Consider the following 22,084-nt stretch of genomic DNA (forward strand, 5'->3'; position numbering starts at 1 on the left):
GTGTAAAAGACTGTTCACATGCAATACCTTATTCCTCTTTGATTTCATAGGCATCATCGGTGACCATTCATTGATGACTGGATCAAACCACTCAGCACTGCAGAGATCCGTGAAGTTATCGTGGCCACCAACAGCGTAGATTTTCCCTTGAAGCATAGCACAGCCAAAATTCTCTCTGCAGGTGCCCAAAGGAGGGCAAGGAGAACAATCCTTCTCCGGATTGTAACGTTCCACTGGGAGAGAAACCAGAAGAAAGATGCCCAGGAAAGAGCCACAAGATCCTGGGTTCTAATCCCAACTCTGGCCCTTGTGTCCTTTGGTAAATCTTAGATTTACTTCTAGGATCTTGGGCCAATCTCTCAATTACTCTGTGCCTCAGTTTCCCCACTATCTAATAGGGAAAATAAAACTCGCTTACCTCACAGGGGCACTGTGAGGACCGAGTCAATAATGGCTGCAAAATGCTTTGAAGATTAAAAGCACCCAGCTGCTGAGCTTTGTTACTGAAGCACAAGAAGTTAACAAAAAAAATTCACACCCCCAGGAATCAGACAGCTAGGAGGCTGCCCACCTGCCCTCCATTAATCGGATTGAACAGTGGAAAGGATTTATAATTGGGGAGCAGCAAAGGGTGGCCAGATCCGAGCATGGGCAACATGGAACCATCTCCAACTCCATGCTAGAGGTGTCACTGGAGGGAAGATGGGGGTGGCACCGGGGGCTCTGCTTGCTTGGGCCAGCTTCCTCATTCTCTCCAGGTGGCAGAGGGCTCCCTCTGCTTTTGGAGGGAAGGGCAGGGAGGCAGAGCAGTGGAGAGAGACTAAATTGCCATATTTCAGAGTAGCAGCCGTGTTAGTCTGTATTCGCAAAAAGAAAAGGAGTACTTGTGGCACCTTAGAGACTAATAAATTTATTAGAGCATAAGCTTTCGTGAGCTACAGCTCACTTCATCGGAAAATGCATCCGATGAAGTGAGCTGTAGCTCACGAAAGCTTATACTCTAATAAATTTGTTAGTCTCTAAGGTGCCACAAGTACTCCTTTTCTAAATTGCCATAGAATCCCAAGGCCGAATATATTGGTGTGGGCATCAATGGGAATCATACACTCATCTTAGACAGAGGCTCATTGCTGTGCCAACTTAACTCTTCTGTTACCTGCATACAGTGGAGACTGGCCATCCAAGCCACTGATAGCATAGGGGTAGCCGTCTAGCACTGCCATCCCTATGGCAGGTCATAGGTGCCATCTTGCACCACCTGTTCCCACGAGGATCATACCTAAAGCCAGGGGGAGGCAGTCAGGAGTGCGGGAGAATGCCCCAGACCGTCCCAGGTACAGCACATGAGAGCTTCTTTCTGGGCTAAGTTACAAGCAGGGTGTCTGGAATTCAGCCTCTCTCTATACAAGGCTCCCTGAGAACAGGACACACACATTTCCACTCACAATCTTTATCAGACAAGCCCTGTTTGCTCTCCTCTGTCCTTTGGCTGGTGGATCCGTGCCCTTTCACAAATCAAAACATGAGAATTTAGCACTGGCGAAAAGTGTCAGATTGAAGAGCCCAGGAGATCGAAGCCCTCTGTCTACAGAACAGGTTCCAATCAGACACAGGCAGTGCAAGTTTCCCCCAAACTGCCCCCTCCAATGCTCTGCACCCGGACAGGAGAAAAGACCGCTGGCCAACTTGTGAATTACAAACCAGAATCCTCCAGGTCCCAGCTCCCCTGATTGGTGGAGACTGGGTGCCTCATGGCTATGGAGGACACCGAGTCAACATTGACACCTCTCTCCATATTAAACAAAAGCTCTCTAGCTAAAACGGCAACCTCAGTGGCTGTAACAATCCCAGTTGTTCACTATGAACTCGGACATTGGCGGTCCTACAGAGCACAGTCCATGAAAGTTATGTCCATCCACACATGGGTTCCGATACCTTTCCACAGTCCTGAGGTGTGCCATCCCATCACAGCCTCCTACACAGTACAGATAGCCGCCCAGCTCTGCTATGCCCATGTCTCGTTTGCCTTCGCTCAGGGGGGCCACACCACATCTCCATTCCTGTGTCGTGGGGTCATACCTTGTGCAGGTAGAAGAAGAAAGTTTTGTTTTTGTTTTTTTTAAAAGGTGACAAGGTGGCAAACGTCTCACATGCCATCCAAGGAAATGTGGGGTTAGAAATGACACAGACACTAATTAGCGGCTGAGTTTGCACTCCATTTTCAGGTGGGAGTGAGTCCCTTGCACTGACTATTCTGAGCATTAGGTAGGTGCCTGCACAGAATGGGAATTCAAGAGGAAGGATGGCCTTGGGATTAAGGCCCTAGACTGGGAGTCAGAAGATGCGAGTTCAATTGCCAGCTCTGCCACAGACTCCCTGTGACACCTTGGGCAAGTCCCTCCATCTCTCTGTGCCTCAGTTTTACATCTGAAAAACTGAGTTGGTGAGAATGAGGAATTCGGTACAGCTTGTGAAGGGCTTGGGTACATGTGTACATGGAGCAGCCAGTCAGTAGGTGTCCATCTCTCAGCAATGCTTTCCACAGGGAATATAATGTTTGTTTTAATGTGCTGGGTATATCACTCTCCCTAACAGTGCATCTATAATGCAGGTAGTGTTTCCTAGTGGTCAGGTCCAGGCATATTACTTAACCTTTCTATGCCTCAGTTTCCCCATCTGTAAAATGGGGGATACGATACTGACTTCCTTTGTAAACTGCTTTGAAATCTGCTGATGAAAAGCCCTTTATAAGAGCTAGGTAGTATTATTTTATCAACAAAGCTCAGTTTTATTAATTTAAAAATTTTGAATTTAAGAAATGATCCTGTATTTAAAAGAAGATACGTACATGGAATATAGATTTAATAGCATATGGTATGGATCTAATTTAAGGCAATGAGGAGGAAATTACGGTACAAAGTGGGATGTTTGGTATATTGTGGAAATTAACATAAGAAGTGGAAAACTCTCGCTGTATATCACTAGGTGGGCTGATTTTTTGGCAAACTGATATCTCAGAAAGGAGACAGCTCATCAGGAATAAACTCACCTTAGGGTTTTGCAGCCTTGGAAAGACAACTTAACACATTTCTCACATGCTAGCACTCTCTCAATCCTACTTATATTTAGCAATGTTTCAGAAGCTGAATGTAGCACTTATGGAAAGAGCAGAGGGCTTAAAGTAGTCTTTACCAAGCAGTAACTGGTTGTCAAAGCTGTCATTAAACTCAAGCAGTAACTACAGCCACCAAAGATATAGGGGAGATTCTCTATTCCCAAGAACCCTGTATGCAAAGTGAAAAGGAGTACTTGTGGCACCCAAGTACTCCTTTTCTTTTTGCGAATACAGACTAACACGGCTGCTACTCTGAAACCTGTATGCAAAGTGTAGTTAAATGAGAGGGATGTGGTTATAAAAGCATGTTGTCAGCTCAGCTCTAGCCACACATTAAACAGAAGAAATATCTCCTTTGCATGTTACAAATCTCAAACTCACTTGTCTTTCATATATCAGCATTTTTTATTAATGATGAAGACTTTTTTTAAAAAAAGTCTTCAATTTCCATTAAAAATAATTCTAAAGATAGCAAGAGAAAGACAAATTTTGTACAAATTCAGTTAATTAAGCCATCTCCTTCCACTGTCTCCCAACCCAGATGGAGAACTGTGTGTTCAGAATTGTTTAGAGAGGCAGTGTTACAGTTTTAAGTAAGGACCTTACACCTTTGCTGACTACAAGTGAAATCATTTTTCACTGTCTAGTTTACTTATCACCACTGTTTTAAATGTAGCGAACAGTTTCAGACATGTCGCTTTCTACTCCATTCCACTTACTGGTTCTTATCCACTAGCAACATACTGCAAAGTTTGGGCTGCAAGCACTGCAGGGGAAAATTTATTGATTTTTAATGATCTATACTCCCTGTGTGACTTTGGGAAGTCGCTTAGTTTCTCTGTGGCTCAGCTCCCCATGGGTAAATGGCAATAGCCCCTTCTCTCGCCCACCCCCTTTGTCTGGTCTTGTCTATTTCAATTGTCAATTCTTTGGAGCATGGACTGTCTATTACTATGTGCATACATGTGGGCCCCCAATCTCAGCTGAGTGCTCTAAGCACTATTGTAATACAAATAGATAAAAAGGTGTAGTGTAGACATACCCGAGGTGCAAAGGGATTGCTCCAACACTGCAGCATATTAATGAGCTTACCCATCTGTCGTTAATGGATGCTAACTCAGTCACAGAAATAAAGCGAAACAGTAAAGGCTTTAGAGTTCCAGGGCAATTACATAACGCAGCTAACACCTTCCTGCCTGAGCCAAAACAGCTTTCAAATGTTGCATCAAAACCCCATTTTGCAGGAGCATCATTCTAGGAGACACTGTTTCCACCTCCCCTAATCTTAAGAACTACCACATGTCTCAGGCCTTTAGTTAACTTGTGGGAATCAAGATTGTTCAAGCTCCAGACTGGACTGACTTTTGTCCATTTCACAGATTAAAGTTCCCTCTCATTTCCATTAATCTTAATGGGATCAAAGTCTTTCCATTAACACTAAAGGCTTTTCACTTTTGCAAGCTGAAAAGCAAGATGATATTGTTATAAAAAGCATGCGAGTTGCATACTCCATTAGTCTGAATCCTGGATTTGCATGGGAGATTTCAAAACTATCTAATCCTCAGAAGCCAACGCCATTTGTACCATACTTAGAACACAGTTATTTTACCCTTCAGCACTCATTTCTGCTCTTCCTCAGGTTTCTAACTGAGTAGTTCAGCCAGACTATTTAGATCAACAGAATCGCCACATTCTAAGAGCTCAATGTGTGAGCAATAGGAGCTGCAGATCCCTAGCATCATCTTTCAGCTTTGAAAAAGAGCCATTTGAGAGCTCAGAAATGAATTGTACTTTAAACTTCTGGTTTTCTCTCAGTCAATTCGAATGATGCCTCTTTACACAGAATGGAAAATTTAGAAGCCAGCTAGGAAGAAACAAATTAATGTTTAAATTTCTACCTGACATGCAATGCATCAAAGTTACTTGCTATAAAGATTTTTGGGACTGCTAAATAGGGTTAAAATAAGTAGCAAAGAGTAAAAGGAAGAGTTAAGACACTCAGATGTGTGTTTATTTTATACTATAGTAGAAAAAAAAAAGACTGACTTCAAACCAAAAGATGCCTTGGAATGTCATTTAGTGCCTGTTTTGTCCGAGAGCAATGCAATTTTCGTTTTTAATTTGCAGCAGGATTTTAATTCATGACCTATAGGGACAGACCCAAATCAAACCCCCAGATCTGAAAGTTCCACCACATTTGGGTCTGTCTGGATCAGAACTTTGTGGATGGACCCCATTTATGAAAGGGGCTGCAGCAAGAGTCAAGAATCTCTCAAACTTTGGGAAAGCTCGGGTCCAAATTTGGATCTGAACTCTGTGGCTTAAGATTGTCTCCTTCCTGATGTACAAACATTTTGGGTCAAATTTTCAAAAACGGCAGCCTTCCATTTTCTGGCATAATAGACACCTGTCTTTTTCCACATGCAGGTGCACTGTGGATGGCAGCCCGGGGTCAGGTGCCAGCAGGGAATCCAAGATGTACATAGTCTGGTTTGCACCAGAAATTTATTTGCAGAATTATAGGGGCAAAATCTGCAGGGGCCATTTGTACCTGCAAAAAACAAACAGCAGGCTTCAGCCCTTTGATACATCCTTTTGTGCCTAACAGGGTGGATTTTCTGTGGCACAGACAAGTTTAAAGCGTCTTAACCCTGCAGACCCCAAAGTTTCCTAGTCCTTCTGTTCTACTCCTCTGTTTCATAGCACAGCACGTGGGCTGTATGCAGGGTTACCTCTCCACACTACTTAAGCAGATTGTGCCATTATGGCCACTGACTGCATAGATGAAGTCATGAAGAGGAGCCACTCCAACACCACAGCGATGTCTAGAGACAAGTCCCAGCACTTTCCATTCATGGTCCAGGGGATTATAGCATTCCACACCACTGATATTGTCACTGGGGATCCAGCCTCCAACTGGAAGGAGAGAGATGACACCACAGCAGCAGGAGAAATAGTACGGAAGGTGATTAAAGAAGTCTGAGAATTAAACAACGATCTATGCAGTGTTGGTGCAGAGCCTGCATCAAAACCATCAAGCCCTGCATTGTCATGGATTTCCCACCCTCATGTTTCACTTCCCTTTCCTCCCCCTCCCCACCTCTGATGGAGGGGCCATGGGCCAAACCTGAGGGGCCGTGCGACCCCCGTGTACCAGGTCGCAATGCCACTCGCTCAGTTTTGGTCCCGGCACCCCATGACAATGGGCCAATGGTACGCACCACGGGTACAGCAGAAGGTGCTACTGTTCTCCATTTCTGAATGCACAGCTTGACTTCTTGGTTACCTAGCTTTCTGCATTTAGAACATGTCCATCGCCATGGTATCTAGGCTCCCCATTCAGAGCTTTAAAACTTATCATCAAAGAGACCTCACTGGCTCCCAAAGGTGTTGCTGTCATTCATAGCTGTCATGGGGATGGGTATATCATCACCCAGGAAAATAAATCATCCCATAAAAACTCCAAACACTAAAATTCTCTTTCCCAAATTAAACATTTACTGATGCTGGGGGGAAAAGCATAGAGGCAATAATACTGCTTCGATCTGGGGCTTTGGGGTGTGTTTTGCTGACTGTTATTCTGGCTCCCATCTATACAGCCAGGGACAATTCAAAGACAGGTAGGAAGCATTGTCAGTTTATTGAATTTTTACATCTACAGCATTTTCTGATGGGCCATCAGCAGCTGTTTATTGTCAGGGCTGAAGCAGCATCTTCGCTTGGGTTATTAAATTACTATTGCAGTGACTATTGGAAAGATTACTACAATCACAAGGCAATTTAAAATAAATTATTTCACCACTGAGTACTGCAACCACCACATTGAGCATAATTGGAACCAATTGCAACCGGGAAGATGCAGTCGTGAGTTTGATTATTAATGTTTTATAAATACGTAAATTACAGTGCCAATATTTTTTTTTAAATGGAAATGGCTTTGAATGCTACTCTTCATTTGCTCAATATGTAGTTTGGCAGGGGGCTGAAACTTCTGCAAGGAGAAGTAGAGGTTTTCAGAAAATTTTTTTTTTTTAAAAATGGGAAAAGATTTTCCGATTAGCTGCTTATTTTTAGCGACAGAATTTAATGGACACTTTTCATACCGATTGCCAGCTTGCCAAGGTACAAAGAGAAACTTCTCTAACAATTATGAATGTTTTTAAGCTTGAGCTATTAGGTGCAGCCATTCCAACCCAGATGTAAATAGTATTTAGAACTAGGCAATCTGCACTTTAAAGTGAACCTTCATTGAAACAATATAGCTGCTGCACACACTTTGCCTCTTCTCAGAAAGCCAAGGGGAAATGTTATATTAATAAACTTTTCACACTCTTTTGTGCTATGAGCCATCTCTCCATTCTAGAACCTGGGACACAGACAACTCAGAGCAGAAGCATTAGCTAGATGGGGAGAGAGTATCTTCCTGAAACCCTGTTCTTTATGGTCCTTCATTTAGGATTAAAATATCTCCCCAAGAGATGTTACAGTTCCTCTGTCTGCAGAGATCTGGACATTTACCCACCTATTGGGGGATTATTTGTTACATCAATCAAGAAAAACACAACAGTTCAAGCAACATGGAGGCAATATCACAAGCCCACTCCTGAAGTTCCTAAATAGGCAAACTCACCTGCAAACCAACTCCAAAGGCATACTAATTGCACACAAGTGTTGCCTTGCAGTTAGGTAAGCAGCATGAAGACCTATAGGTAACACAGTCAGTGTTTACAGAAGTTAGACACAGGACTGACCTACCTGAGCTTTTGATCCACAGTTGAGCTCTGGATCCAAAATCACCCCAGAATTTGGGAAGCTCCAAAGCCAGATCCCCTCTGAATGCACCCATAGTTGAGATGATGTTTATTTTTAAATGCCCAGAACTATACTGGGTGCCTGACAGTGCAAATGGCTGCATCAGGTCCCTTCCCTTATGAGCTCACAATCCAAATGGAGACAATGTTGGGGTTCAGCCCTGCAGGCACCAGAAACCCATTCTGTGGCCTTAGATAAATCAACGCTCTGTGCCTCAGTTTCCCCAGGAAAAACAAACACCCAACTCCTCCAGAAGGGCGGGGGAGTACTAGTTAGGTCATAGAATCATAGAAGTGTCAGACTAGAAGGGACTTTGAGTGGTCATCTTGTTCAGTCCTCTGCACTCCAGGCAGGACTACATAATAACTAGACCATTCCTGACAGGTGTTTGTCTAACTTCTTGTTAAAAACCACCAGTGACAGAGATTTCACAACTTCCCTAGGCAGTTTGTTCCTGTGCTTAACTACCCTGACAGTTTGGAAGTTTTTCGTGGCTATGGGGAACTTTGGACATGAAAAGCAGTAATAATATTTAGTACCAAGTATGATAATATACAATGAAGATTATGAACCACATTAGTCCCTAGTGCTATATTTGTAGAGCTAGGGATATAGACATACTAAGATAGAAACCCCTTTCCTTCTAGCACCTCATGTCCCTAGACTACCTTTTCTTCTAAAACTTAGGACTCAGTTCAGCACCATTGACTCTGGTGGGAGCTGGATCAGGCTCTTAGAATACAGTGTCCTTTTCCACTCAGAAACGCTGTACTCCCTAGCCTTACAGGGATACCTCACCCTACATGCTCAGCTGTCTCTACTCCATGCCTCTTCTACCTTTGTATTTTTAATGCCTTCCCAAAACACTGTGGCCAACCCAACGCATCTCCGACAAATTCAACAAACGGAGACAGGACAAACTTCTGCTTACCAGCAAAAATGAGCTCCAGACTGAGTGTCCTGGGTAACCAGTTTCCTTTGCAAGTCAAGCTGCTCCCTGAGGCAATGCAAATTCCCCAGTCACAACATTATCCCACTACAGCTCTGCAACCGGGACAGGGCACTATCACATCCTGGGGGAAACTTTAGTGCTAGGCAAGCACACAATACAGGAGAGCTAAAATAGCATTAGGAGACCTTAAAAACAGCTGCTGCACCATCCATCCTGATACAGCTTTAAGCACAAACAAACACTAATGACCCAGAGAGGCCTTAAAGAGTCTTGCAAGATACAGGTTTCAGAGTAGCAGCCATGTTGGTCTGTATTCGCAAAAAAGAAAAAGGAGTACTTGTGGCATCATAGAGACTAACACATTTATTTGAGCATAAGCTTTTGTGAGCTACAGCTCACTTCAACACCACAGGACCCCGTGCAGCTGTTGGAAAGTAGAAATCATCAAGGCTTTGAGCACACCCCAAAAAATAGACCTTTTCCTAACTGTGGGAAAAGGTCTCTTCCACATTCCAAGAGGCGCAGGCTCTCTCTCCGAGCCATTCCATTCGTGGGACCAAATCAGGAGGGACGGTACTGAGCCATCCGAGTGGCTCAGCTAGCAACAGTGGGAATCCAGGGCACAGTAAGCGTTCGTTGCCCTGCACAACTGGATATTCCCCCACCATTAGCATGAAGGTCTTGCCCATCCTTCCTTGCAGGCTTTCCAGGGTGCTACTGTTGGATTTGGCCAATAGGCCAAACTTGAAGCCTATGCACTGATGCATTGAAGTGATCAGAGTGCCAGTCACTGGGCCCCAGTGAGCTATAGTCAAGTCAAATCAAAGCCAACAGGGGAGGGCAGGGAAAACCCATCTCTGTATCAATTGTCACTTACGCCTGATGGCCCATCCAGGCCATCGTAAACAGGGCACCAGCGAGAAGAGAAGTACTGTAGGCTGGAGCCTGTCTCCGCTTTTTCCATCGTCAGTTTTCCCCGCCCTGTCTCAGAGATGGTTGCAAAAGAGACAGACGATTTAAAAAAATACCCCCAAAAGGGTGTGGGGGGGAAACCTGACCTTTGCTAAAGGCTTTGGATACAATCCCAATGGCGCTTAACCTGGGGAGATGTAACACAGGGATGTCTGTGAGCAGAGGGGACAGCAGAGAGGCAGCCTGCTACAGCTGCCCTTCTGTTTGTCACTAAAGATTTATCTAGAGACATGCTCTAGTGGGACTGAGCACAGGACTAGACTCCAGGAATTACAACTGCTAATCCTGGCTCTGACACCGACTTACCGGGCAGACTTAGGCAAGTCACCCTCAGTCAGAGTTTCCCCATCTATATAACAAGGAATACTGTTGATCTACCTCCCAGGGGACTTGGTGAGGGTAAATATTTGCAAAGCGCTATGAACCGTAGAAGCCAGGGAGATACCCCAAATACAGTACCAAAAGCCACATCAGCATAGGCAGAAATATCTGATCTGCACTGGAATGTCCTCCACAATGTAGTTCCTAGGACAGTGGTTTTCAAACTTCTTAAGCTGCGTACCTCTTCTAAAACATGTAGTCTACCGTGTACTCCCATCTGAGATAGGGTCATAATATACCTATTAAAACAGAAAAAAAAAAGTCTATAAAGGAGAAGACAATTACAGGATTACAGGATTTTTCTCGCATACCCCTGACGAGAGCGCATACACCAGCTGACCCTCTTCCAAGCCCAGGGCAAGAGGCTCTCCACAATAACAGGACTTGTGATGATTATATATTTAAAGAAACCCCCATCTAGTACAAGACACTGAACCCTAGGGAAGTGGGAGTAGAAGCCACTTTTGTTCTAAGTCTAGCAGCCTTCTGATTGGCACCAGATTCCTACATGGATGATGACCCTTCATGCATTAGGGTAACAATGTGCTTCCTGCCCCCTGAGAAAAGGCTGTACAATGTCTTCAGGTGTGTTTTGTTTTTGACCAGTTTGTGGAGCTGAATGCTCACAAACAACCCTACAACAACAAAGCAGTGTACACAGTCCAGAGCTCATAAGCAACCCAACAGCAAAGTAATATGTACACAGGCTAAGAGAAGCTATATTTTTAAAAGGCGACATGTCAGTTTGGAAGGATTTGAGTTTCATTTAATTAATACAAAACTCCCAACTTGTGCCTCCTATACGCAACCATTCAGGTTCCTCTTTGTCCAGATCTTTGGCTGCCCTCTGCTCCACTTCCCTAGTACCTTTCAGGGGCCTGGCTGCCGGGAACCTGGAAGTCCTTTTCTACTTTTAAATTGCCCTGTAATTCCCTTGTGGATCGAGTGGTGGTGATGGCTTCCTTTCACCACTTCAGGAGCGTTGCCAGACTCAACCGTCACCCCTGCAGATGCTTTCAGTGCTTGTGTCATAACCATAGGGGTAGCCTAAATTCCTCCTTACCTGTGAGGGGTTAAGAAGCTCAGGTAACCTGGTTGGCACCTGACCAAAGGAACCAATGGAGACAAAAGATACTTTCAAATCTGGTGGGGGGGGGAGAAGAGGTTTTGTTTTGGGGTTCTTTGTTTTTGTGGCTGTTCACTCTTGGGACTAAGAGGGACCAGACATCAATCCGTGTTCTCCAAATCTTTCTGAACAAGTCTCTCATATTTCAAACTTGTAAGTAGCAGCCAGGCAAGGCATATTAGTTTATCTTTGTTTTCTCAACTTGTGAATTTTCTCTTTGCTAGAGGGAGGTTTATCCCTGTTTTGTTGTAACTTTGAAACTAAGGCTAGAGGGGGTTCCTCTGAGCTCTTTGAATTTTCTGCTACTCTGTAAGGTTAACTACCAGCCAAAGTTTACAGAGATGATTCTTTTACCTTTTTCTCTTTAAATAAAAAAATTTTTTTTAAGAACCTGACTGATTTTTCCAGTGTTCTAAGACCCAGGCATTTGGGTCTGTAGTCCCTTTGTAACCAATTGGTGAGGATATATGCTCAAGCCTTCCCAGGAAAGGGGTTGTAAGGGCTTGGGGGAATAGGACTCTAGGTGGTCCTTTTCCTGATCGTTTGTTAAATCACTTGGTGGTGGCAGCGATCCCAAGGCAAGAAAGGAATCTGTGCCTTGGGGAAGTTTTAACCTAAGCTGGTAAGAATAAGCTTAGAGTATAAGAATAAGCTTTCATGCAGGTCCCCACATCTGTATCCCAGAGTTCAGAGTGGGGAAGGAACCCTGACAGCTTGCCACATGGACTCTTCTAATTCCTGGTTGTTGTGCATCCCAGTAAACTTCAGCAGTGCCTGTATGCCATGCTGAGATTAATAAAGCAAAGGCTCTATTACATTCATTCTTCAGATACTATATACTCAGGAATCACTGAAGCCATCAATGAAATGCAGCCTTTTCTGGGGTGGGACACAGCAGTTGCTTAACAGGACACAGCAACATTACATGACGGACATTACATTTAGGACAGAAAGCAAAAAAAGAGTCCTATCGAATTGGAACTCCAGAATGAATTTTAGTTTGGCAGAATATAACATTTAGGCGGTACACTACATTAACATCCCCGCTCTTACAAAAAGACCACTGGACCTTTAAGGGCTACAAGTTAAAAGAACTTTGATTTTGCATCTTAAAAGAGCCTTTGTCCATAGGCTGAAGCATCAGCAAGCAGACATTCACTTGGAGAGCATACATGTTATACTTGGGCCAAACACAAGTTATTGGGCTCAATACAAGGGTAAGTGGATGAAATTTCATGGCCTGTGCTCTACAGGGAGGCCAGACTGGGTGATCTCATGGTCCTTTCTCACAGGGTCCTAGAGCTGCAATTAAACAGCTCCTTAGCCTACACCTTGCAAGCTGGAGTCAGCCAACGCAGGCCAGCTGCATGTTTTTAATTGCAGTTGCAGACACATCCTCAAGGTCCTTTACAGTTCCCTCTGCAGAAATCCCAGCCCTGCTGACTTGACTAGGGTCCTTATATTCTCATCTTCCCATGAGCCAAACCCACATCAGGGTTTCACAGCCTGATGTGCTCCCACATTCTCTGATCCAGGTAATACAGCTCCACTTCACTTTCCCTTATCTCCAGCCTTGGGTGTTAGTCCAGCCTTAGGTCTGGCGGCGGGCTTACCTTTGCTTTCCATTGAGACAGCCTTTCTGCTCTGAATTATGAAACACTGCCCTCTACTGGTCATATCTCAAATCACATCACAGTTCTTTTTCTGCGCTTTCATAGCCACGGCAGGAGCGTATTCTGAGACGCCAATGCATTGGCACCTGAGCAAGGAGAGCAGTAAGTAATGTACGTCTGTAGTGCTCACGAAGGCAATTATCTTAGATTCCAGAAACTGGAGGAGATGAGGGAAGAGATGCTAGTTTCTGTGCAGTTAATGTTGCAGGAAGTTTTCCATTCTATCAAATCAAAATCCACCCCAAATTTCAGACATTATTTTCTGCATGTGTAGGTGTGCCCTTGGACAGCTGGAGGAATACACAGAAGAGGCTGATCAAAAGAATCCCTCCACCAAACAGTATTCAAAGCAAAGGTAAAAATTAACACCGAGGACATGCCAAGAGTGGACCAGGATAGACAAGAGTGCTGGTGCCTAGTTCACGCTTTAAGCAACATTTAATGCCATGGGAAGGACTCAAGTTTCTGGAAGGATTGAAGCAAACTAGACAGTTAGAGAGTTAAGAGCAGCCAAGGAAAGAAAAATAGGGTGGTTCACTTCTGTTTGGGTTTCTCCTCTCTCAGGAGCAGCTTAAGCTGGAAAATCCCATTTCATTTTGTTCACATGGCATTACCGAGAAATGGTATCATTGAGGAGTTAATTATTTAAAGTCAAACTCCTCCCACTGATGCAGCTCCCATTGTCTTCATTAGAAACTGCATCCATGCATGTGGGTGTAGAATTTCGCTTATAGTTAGAAACGGTACCTGCTGGCCTTTATAGGCTGTACAAAGCCTACACTAGCCAGTGCAAGCTACGTAAAGCTCATATCCGTGCTGAACATCCCCAAGATGTAGGGCTGAGAAAGAGATGTTGCAGAGGAAATTATGGCACCCTAAGTTAGACTCTGACCAGGATACAAGGTTGAATATTTTTACCCTTGTGAAAAGCATCATACAATGAGCACGAACAGCCAAGGTTTCATTTCTCTGTCTTATCAAACAGCACCTGCACCAGAACCCCCTGAACACCACTCTGGGACATAGGCTCAGTATTATTCACCAGCTTCTCAGACACCAGCTGCACTGTGCATTAGAGGTGTCATCCAAGCACTGACCCAGCCCAGCCTGTGAAGTAAGACAGGATCACACCACCAGGTCGTAGGACAAGAACAGAAGCTACAGCTACACGTGGACATTTATGTCAAAGGCTCCAGAGCCCAGGAATGACAGGAATTGAGAAATTCTTCACCAAGTAAGAAAAGATAACTACAACATTAAGCTGTGCTTGCATTGTCTTAAATTAGGAAGTTGGTCCCTTTCTTTCATAGGTTTTGCTCTGCAGGAATAACTACACAGAATAAAGCTTAGAAAGCAGGTGGGCAAATCTTATTGACCATATCAGCTTCTCCCCCCCCCCCCAGAATCTAGCACCAACTTAAAAGGATTTTCATAATGCAGATCCACAGCTCTGTGTGAACAGAGACATGGGCCTTTCATAAACTCATCCTCCACAGACCCAATATTGATCACGGAAATTGCAGCAGAATAAAGTAATCATGTACAAATGACTTCCTCTAAACACAAAACCCACACAAGTTGGACATATATAACACAACTTTGTTGTATTAGTACTAGTGTAGCCTGATCGGCTTTACAGTGTTAATATCAGTGTTGCTTTATTCCTCTAGAAAGGGTGTGCCTTTTAGAGGGCAAATATATTTCTATACAGGTCCCCCCTCTCTCTGTGTATCAGAAATTAATAAAGGGAATGGCTAGAATTCTAATTACTTTGGGTTTTATGCAGCTGCAACATGCAGATTGTCCTGGATTGTATTTCCTTTCACAGTCAGGGGAAATAAAAGGTGCAGTGGATCTGGTTACTAGCAGGTAACCTTAGCCTGACAGATCTACATACAACTCTCCCTCTTCAGTTTCAGACGTGGCAATATTGCTTATAAATGTTAAAAAAAAATTTCATCTAAAAAGGCTCCAGCGATCCTGACAACACACAGAATTTACTGGTACCATGCAGGTAAGTGCTTTCTATCATTTAGCTACAGTACACGGTGTGGGAGGAGACAATTTAGAATTGAAAATGTTACCATGGGTCATCAGCTACAATAGGACTGCACTGACTCCATCCCACTTACTAATAAATATGCCAATAGTAAAATAACTGGAAAGTCGGTTAATTTTAATTATTTATGCTAGAAATCATGACTACAAAAAAACATGAAAAAGCAAGTCCATATCTACTAAATACGTCTTGTACAATTGTGTTAAACTAAGAGGTGGAAGTCTAAAATGATAAATGATGTTCCCCAGGTAAATAGCAGAAGCCCCATCCCTTAGGATACTTAAAATGAGACCAGACAAAACATTAACAGATATACAACAGGACACAGTCCTACATAGTATGGAGCTCATCTAGATGAAATGATCAATTTCTTCCAACTCTAATTTCTGGCATTCTGAATGAGAACGAGTCTCTATAATTAACAAGTCACAAAGACTCTCCTCTTTAGTTCACAATAATTCAAGTTATGGGCATTTAAATGTCAAAGACTCTGCTGCATAAAGCTTTTAAAATTATCTAACTCATGCTGGAGCACGCTGTGAAATCTCTTGGGTCATTAGGAACACTGACACCAATAAGTTAGACCAAATTCAGAAAAATATTAGCATGTTAATGTATATTGCTACCATTTCCATATGCTGAACAGAGTAGGCCTGACAGACTAATGGGCTTATTATCACACTTTTCATCCATGGATCTTTTAGCCCTTCACAAAATGTGGGCATCATTCTCTATTTCACAAAATGGGGAAAGGAAGGACCAGAGAGGAAATGTAATTTGCCCAAAATAGCAGAGCAGAGCAGAGAAACAGAACCAGGCTGTCCTGGCTCCACACTCGCCAGTATCTTCGAAAGAATTGCCTTTATAATCAGTTAGAGGTAGAAGTGAATGTCCATCTCTTCTCCAGGTGATGTTCTGCAGACTTCGGACACACCAGTGGTGTTTTATTATATTCAACATCATGCTCTTCCATGCTTTGCTGTTTGGAGGAGATTTACTGGAGGAATACTTTCTACATTCGCTACCCGTCACCTACACTGACATGAAAATTCTCAAAATCAGGGAGAAGGCCAGGAAATTAGACATGGATCCCCTAAAGATCAATATGTCCAAGTCTTACATCATCAGCAGTTCAGAGGTGTGCTCAGATCAAGAGGTATTTCTGCTTGTTATTGTGTGCAGCAGCCCAGAAAATAGGACAAGGCGTAACCTGATCAGACAAACATGGGGTAATGTGACAGGCATCAGGGGGTATGCTGTGCTTATTTTGTTTGCTTTAGGAAAGCCAGCTTCAGAAATCATCCAGTTAGACATCAGTGAAGAGTCTCAAAAGCATGGAGATATCATTGAAGGAAACTTCCTTGATTCTTTTGAGAATCAGACACTGAAGATTGTGATGAGCATGGAGTGGACTGTAACATTCTGTTCAACCGCAAGGTTTGTTCTCAAAACTGAAGAAGAAATGTTTGTCAACATTCTAAGTCTGGCTGAATATTTGCTTAGCTTAAGAACACATCTTGAGGATATTTACATTGGAAGGGTCATTCATCAAGATATGCCTGACAGAGACCCTCAAAGCCAGAGCTTCGTTTCTCTCAGTCAATATCAAGACGAGTATTACCCAGATTACTGTAGTGGAATGGCTTTTGTCATTTCCCAGGATGTTGCTCGGAAGATGTACGTTGTTGCCAAGGAAACACCAGTTTTTGTTCCTCCTGACGTCTTTGTTGGAATCTGTGCTAAGAACACTGGCATCATACCCATTCAAAGTTCTAGATTTTCTGGGAAAAAGCATATTAGATACAATCGATGTTGCTACAAATTCATTTTCACCTCTTCCGAAATGAAAGAAGATGAGCTATTTAAAGAATGGAAGGAGATAAGTGATGGGAAAGACTGCACTTTACTGGAAACTTATTATGGGCTGGTGTCCTGCAGAGTCCTGACCTACTTTGACAAGTTTAAACATTTTAACATAGAAACAATAAAAAAGGAGGCTTTGCATTTTACCAATTAAGATTTTAACTTCTCTATGTAAAGAAACTGTACTTACACCTTTAACTAAAAGAAAAGGAGTACTTGTGGCACCTTAGAGACTAACAAATTTATTAGAGCATAAGCTTTCGTGAGCTACAGCTCACTTCATCGGATGCAGCCTTTAACTGTCATTTTTCCTGTTTGAAAGTTCATCTTATCTTATCCTTTTGCTTTGAACATTTCCTCTCAAAGTTAGTTTTTAAATGTAAAAGGATCTGTGTTTTAATTCAGTGATTAATTTATGATAATGAGTGTACTGATGTGGCTTTTTTCACAATGTAGAATTGCGTGCAATTCTTATTCTCTAAGTAAAATGTTTAAAGAATGTGTGTGTATCCACTGTTTTTCATGTTGTCTAGTTGTTTGCCCCTCTATGCAGCAACTACTTTTGTAGTTTTGATCCAATTTGACTGAGTGATGCATCATTCAATCCCAAACTACTTTGCAAAATATGGGAATCATATCACCCTCCAGTGAATGTAGCTACCTCTGCGTCCATTTAACAGTGTAGGACAGGAATGAAGAATAGAGCATCCCGTTGAAATTACCAGGGGAAACAGCCTGATAAGCAGATTTTACAGAGGAAACCCATCCTAACTGTCCTCTAGAACTGCCTTGTATTTAATGATCACAAGCAGTCATGACCTCAGTTTATATTTCATTCAGAAGACATGGCCTGTAGCAACCCTGTACATTACGCTGGAATATGGGGGTCAGCATTGAATCAGCAGTAAGAATGTCACCTAATGTCTGCCACCACTTCCTGTAAAGCCTTAAATTCTCTTTGGAAGTCTCTCATCCAAGTACTGGCCAGATCCAACCCAGCTCAGCCTAAGGTTGCTGACAAAATCACAGTATACCATGGAATGGCTGTGCCCCACAACTATTTCCTGTTGTGAAGAGAAACGCGAATTGTAGATTTTTGGCAGGTCTGCAAAAAGCGCCATGTCAAATTCTCTAGGTATTTATACCAATCCTCCTGGAGTAAATGAGATTCATTATACCATATATAATTGTACACACTGAACTTTTGCTCTTATCAAATTCAACACCAGAAACATTGAAATGGCACTAAGGATTTTAACTTTATGTATTATATACATAAAGATATTATAGGGATAACAGAAACATGGTGGAATAGTAGTCATGACGACTACAGGTATTGAAGGGTATGTGCTGTTTAGGAAAGACAGAAACAAAGGTAAAGGTGGTAGAGTAGCACTGTATATCAATGATGAGGTAGAATGTAAAGAAATAAGAAGCGATGCAATGGATAAGACAGAGTCCGTCTGGGCAAAAATTACATTGGGGAAGATAACTAATAAAGCCTCTCCTACGATAGTGCTTGGGGTGTGCTATAGACCTCCAGGATCTAAGTTGGACATGGATAGAGCCCTTTTTAATGTCTTTAATAAAGTAAATACTAATGGAAACTGCGTGATCGTGGGAGACTAACTTCCCAGATATAGACTGGAGGATTAGTGCTAGTAATAATAATAGAGCTCAGATTTTCCTAGATGTGATAGCTGATGGATTCCTTCATCAAGTAGTTGCTGAACGGACTAGAGGGGATGCCATTTTAGATTTAATTTTGGTGAGTAGCGAGAACCTCAGAAGAAATGGTTGTAGGGGACAATCTTGGCTCAAGTGATCACGAGCTAATTCAGTTCAAACTAAATGGAAGGATTAACAAAAATAAATCTGCAACTAGAGTTTTTGATTTCAAAAGGGCTGACTTTCAAAAATTAAGGAAATTAGTTAGGGAAGTGGATTGGACTGAAGAATTTATGGATCTAAAGGTGGAGGAGGCCTGGGATTACTTTAAATCAAAGCTGCAGAAGCTATCGGAAGCCTGTATCCCAAGAAAGGGGAAAAAATTCATAGGAAGGAGTTGTAGACCAAAGCTGGATGAGCAAGCATCTTAGAGAGGTGATTAAGAAGAAGCAGAAAGCATACAGGGAGTGGAAGATGGGAGGGATCAGCAAGGAAAGCTACCTAATTGAGGTCAGAACATGTAGGGATAAAGTGAGACAGGCTAAAAGTCGAGTAGAGTTGGACCTTGCAAAGGGAATTAAAACCAATAGTAAAAGGTTCTATAGCCATATAAATAAGAAGAAAACTAAGAAAGAAGAAGTGGGGCTGCTTAACACTGAGGATGGAGTGGAGGTTAAAAATAACCTAGGCATGGCCCAAAATCTAAACAAATACTTTGCCTCAGTCTTTAATAAGGCTAAAGAGGATCTTAGCGATAATGGTAGCATGACAAATGGGAATGAGGATATGGAGGTAGATATTACTATATCTGAGGTAGAAGGGAAACAAACAGCTTAATGGGACTAAATTGGGGGGGCCCAGATAATCTTCATCCAAGAATATTAAAGGAATTGGCACCTGAAATTGCAAGCCCATTAGCAAGAATTTTTAATGAATCTGTAAACTCAGGAGTAGTACCGAATGATTGGAGAATTGCTAATATAGTTCCTATTTTTAAGAAAGGGAAAAAAAGTGATCCGGTTAACTACAGGCCAGTTAGTTTGACATCTGTAGTATGCAAGGTCCTGGAAAAAATTTTAAAGAAGAAATTAGTTAAGGACATTGAAGTCAATGGTGAATGGGACAAAATACAACATGGTTTTACAAAAGGTAGATCGTGCCAAACCAACCTAATCTCCTTTTTTGAAAAAGGAACAGATTTTTTAGATAAAGGAAATGCAGTGGATCTAATTTACCTAGATTTCAGTAAGGCATTTGATACCGTGCTACATGGGGAATTATTAGTTAAATTGGAGAAGATGGGGATCAATATGAACATCAAAAGGTGGATAAGGAATTGGTTAAAGGGGAGACTGCAACGGGTCCTACTGAAAGGCAAACTGTCAGGTTGGAGGGAGGTTACCAGTGGAGTTCCTCAGGGATCGGTTTTGGGACCAATCTTTTTATTACTGACCTTGGCACAAAAAGTGGGAGTGTGCTAATAAAGTTTGCAGATGATACAAAGCTGGGAGGTATTGCCAATTCGGAGAAGGATCAGGATATTATACAGGAAGATCTGGATGACCTTGTAAACTAGAGTAATAGTAATAGGATGAAATTTAATAGTGAGAAGTGTAAGGTTATGCATTTAGGGATTAATAACAAGAATTTTAGCTATAAGTTGGGACGCATCAATTAGAAGTAACGGAAGAGGAGAAGGACCTTGGAGTATTGGTTGATCATAGGATGACTATGAGCCGCCAATGTGATATGGCTGTGAAAAAAGCTAATGCGGTTTTGGGATGCATCAGGAAAGGCATTTCCAGTAGGGATAAGCAGGTTTTAGTACCATTATACAAGGCACTGGTGAGACCTCACCTAGAATACTGTGTGCAGTTCTGGTCTCCCATGTTTAAGAAGGATGAATTCAAACTGGAGCAGGTACAGAGAAGGGCTACTAGGATGATCCGAGGAATGGAAAACTTGTCTTATGAAAGGAGACTTAAGGAGCTTGGCTTGTTTAGCCTAACTAAAAGAAGGTTGAGGGGAGATATGATTGCTCTCTATAAATATATCAGAGGGATAAATACAGGAGAGGGAGAGGAATTATTTCAGCTCAGCACCAATGTGGACACAAGAACAAATGGGTATAAACTGGCCACCAGGAAGTTTAGACTAGAAATCAGACGAAGGTTTTTAACCATCAGAGGAGTGAAGTTTTGGAAAGCCTTCCAAGGGAAGCAGTGGGGGCAAAAGATCTATCTGGTTTTAAGATTCTACTCGATAAGTTTATGGAGGAGATGGTATGATGGGATAATGGGATTTTGTTAAGTAATTGATCTTTAAATATTCAGGGTAAATAGGACTAATCCCCTGAGATGGGATATTAGATGGATGGGATCGGAGTTACCCAGGAAAGAATTTTCTGTAGTATGTGGCTGGTGAATCTTGCCCATATGCTCAGGGTTTAGCTGATTGCCATATTTGGGGTTGGGAAGGAATTTTCCTCTAGGGCAGATTGGAGAGGCCCTGGAGGTTTTTCGCCATCCTCTGTAGCATGGGGCATGGGTGACTTGAGGGAGGTTTCTCTGCTCCTTGAAGTCTTTAAACCACGATTTAAGGACTTCAATAGCTCAGACATAGGTGAGGTTTTTCGTAGGAGTGGGTGGGTGAGAGTCTGTGGCCTGCGCTGTGCAGGAGGTCGGACTAGATGATCAGAATGGTCCCTTCTGACCTTAGTATCTATGAATCTATAACTCATAACTGTGCCAGTCCCAACTAACCTAAGACCACTGCAAATGATACATAGTGCATTGGTTAGCAGAGAAGACTCAATGTCAAGAATAATGATGGACAGAAAAAACAATCTTCCCACATCCTAGCCCATGCATCATTTGTAGATGAATCTCTGCGACAGCCACAGCTTTACCAAACTGGGTATCCAAGTGGATCAGTTTTTTAAAAAGTAGATAAACCATTAAGTTTAAACAGTACTTTAGAATCAGATTATGAAGGTCTCTGCCCTGCTCTGTCTAGATAAAACAAGAAACTGAAGAACATATCAGATGAGACAGCATGGGGATTATTGAGGATGAGAAGGTAGCGAGTTCAGATTTTATTTAAGGAGGGGAGATAAAGAACTTGTCAAAGATTGTTGCAGACATAAATAGTTTGCTATGGTGGGAAATTTTTGGTAAAATACCTCTCCCTCTTTCTGCTCTACTGGTGGGAACGCTAGGATAGACAAGCTCCAGGAGGGCATTAAGGGGCGGTCATCAAACTTTGCTCAGAGCAGCTCTAAGCAACAGAATGCTTAAAGCAAAGCAGCTGGGGAATTTGTGGCAAAAGAGCCTAGTAAAACGATAATTCATGGACCATGCAATCTGGTCTCTCCCCCTCCCCCCCGGTGAAATCTGGTCTTTTGTGTGCTTTACCCTATACTCTACAGATTTCACAGGAGACCAGCTACCCTTACTTCTGCACT

General features: G+C 42.6%; 1 protein-coding gene and 1 long non-coding RNA gene across 2 annotated transcripts in view; one reads left to right on the top strand and one right to left on the bottom strand.

The window, feature by feature from the left end:
* Positions 1 to 18,323, bottom strand: part of LOC119844242 — a 30,114-nt gene extending 11,791 nt beyond the window's left edge. The window contains exons 1-5 of the long non-coding RNA XR_006276047.1: positions 17,871 to 18,323; positions 12,972 to 13,117; positions 10,230 to 11,295; positions 1,157 to 2,079; positions 28 to 233 (exon numbers count right to left, since the gene is read on the bottom strand). This is a non-coding gene — a long non-coding RNA (uncharacterized LOC119844242). The remainder of the gene's footprint in view (positions 1 to 27; positions 234 to 1,156; positions 2,080 to 10,229; positions 11,296 to 12,971; positions 13,118 to 17,870) is intronic.
* B3GALT9 (beta-1,3-galactosyltransferase 9) lies at positions 14,438 to 17,231 on the top strand. The gene has a single exon (XM_038374916.2). The coding sequence runs from the start codon at positions 16,001 to 16,003 to the stop codon at positions 17,105 to 17,107; it is 1,107 nt and encodes a 368-aa protein (XP_038230844.1). The 5' UTR covers positions 14,438 to 16,000; the 3' UTR covers positions 17,108 to 17,231.
* Positions 18,324 to 22,084: the final 3,761 nt, after the last annotated feature.

The sequence above is a fragment of the Dermochelys coriacea genome, chromosome 16 (genome assembly GCF_009764565.3).
Source record: "Dermochelys coriacea isolate rDerCor1 chromosome 16, rDerCor1.pri.v4, whole genome shotgun sequence".
Lineage (NCBI taxonomy): Eukaryota > Metazoa > Chordata > Testudines > Dermochelyidae > Dermochelys > Dermochelys coriacea.

Excerpts from the sequence above, each read along its gene's own strand:
- B3GALT9 (XM_038374916.2), top strand. The coding sequence starts at position 16,001 with ATGTTCTGCAGACTTCGGACACACCAGTGGTGTTTTATTATATTCAAC.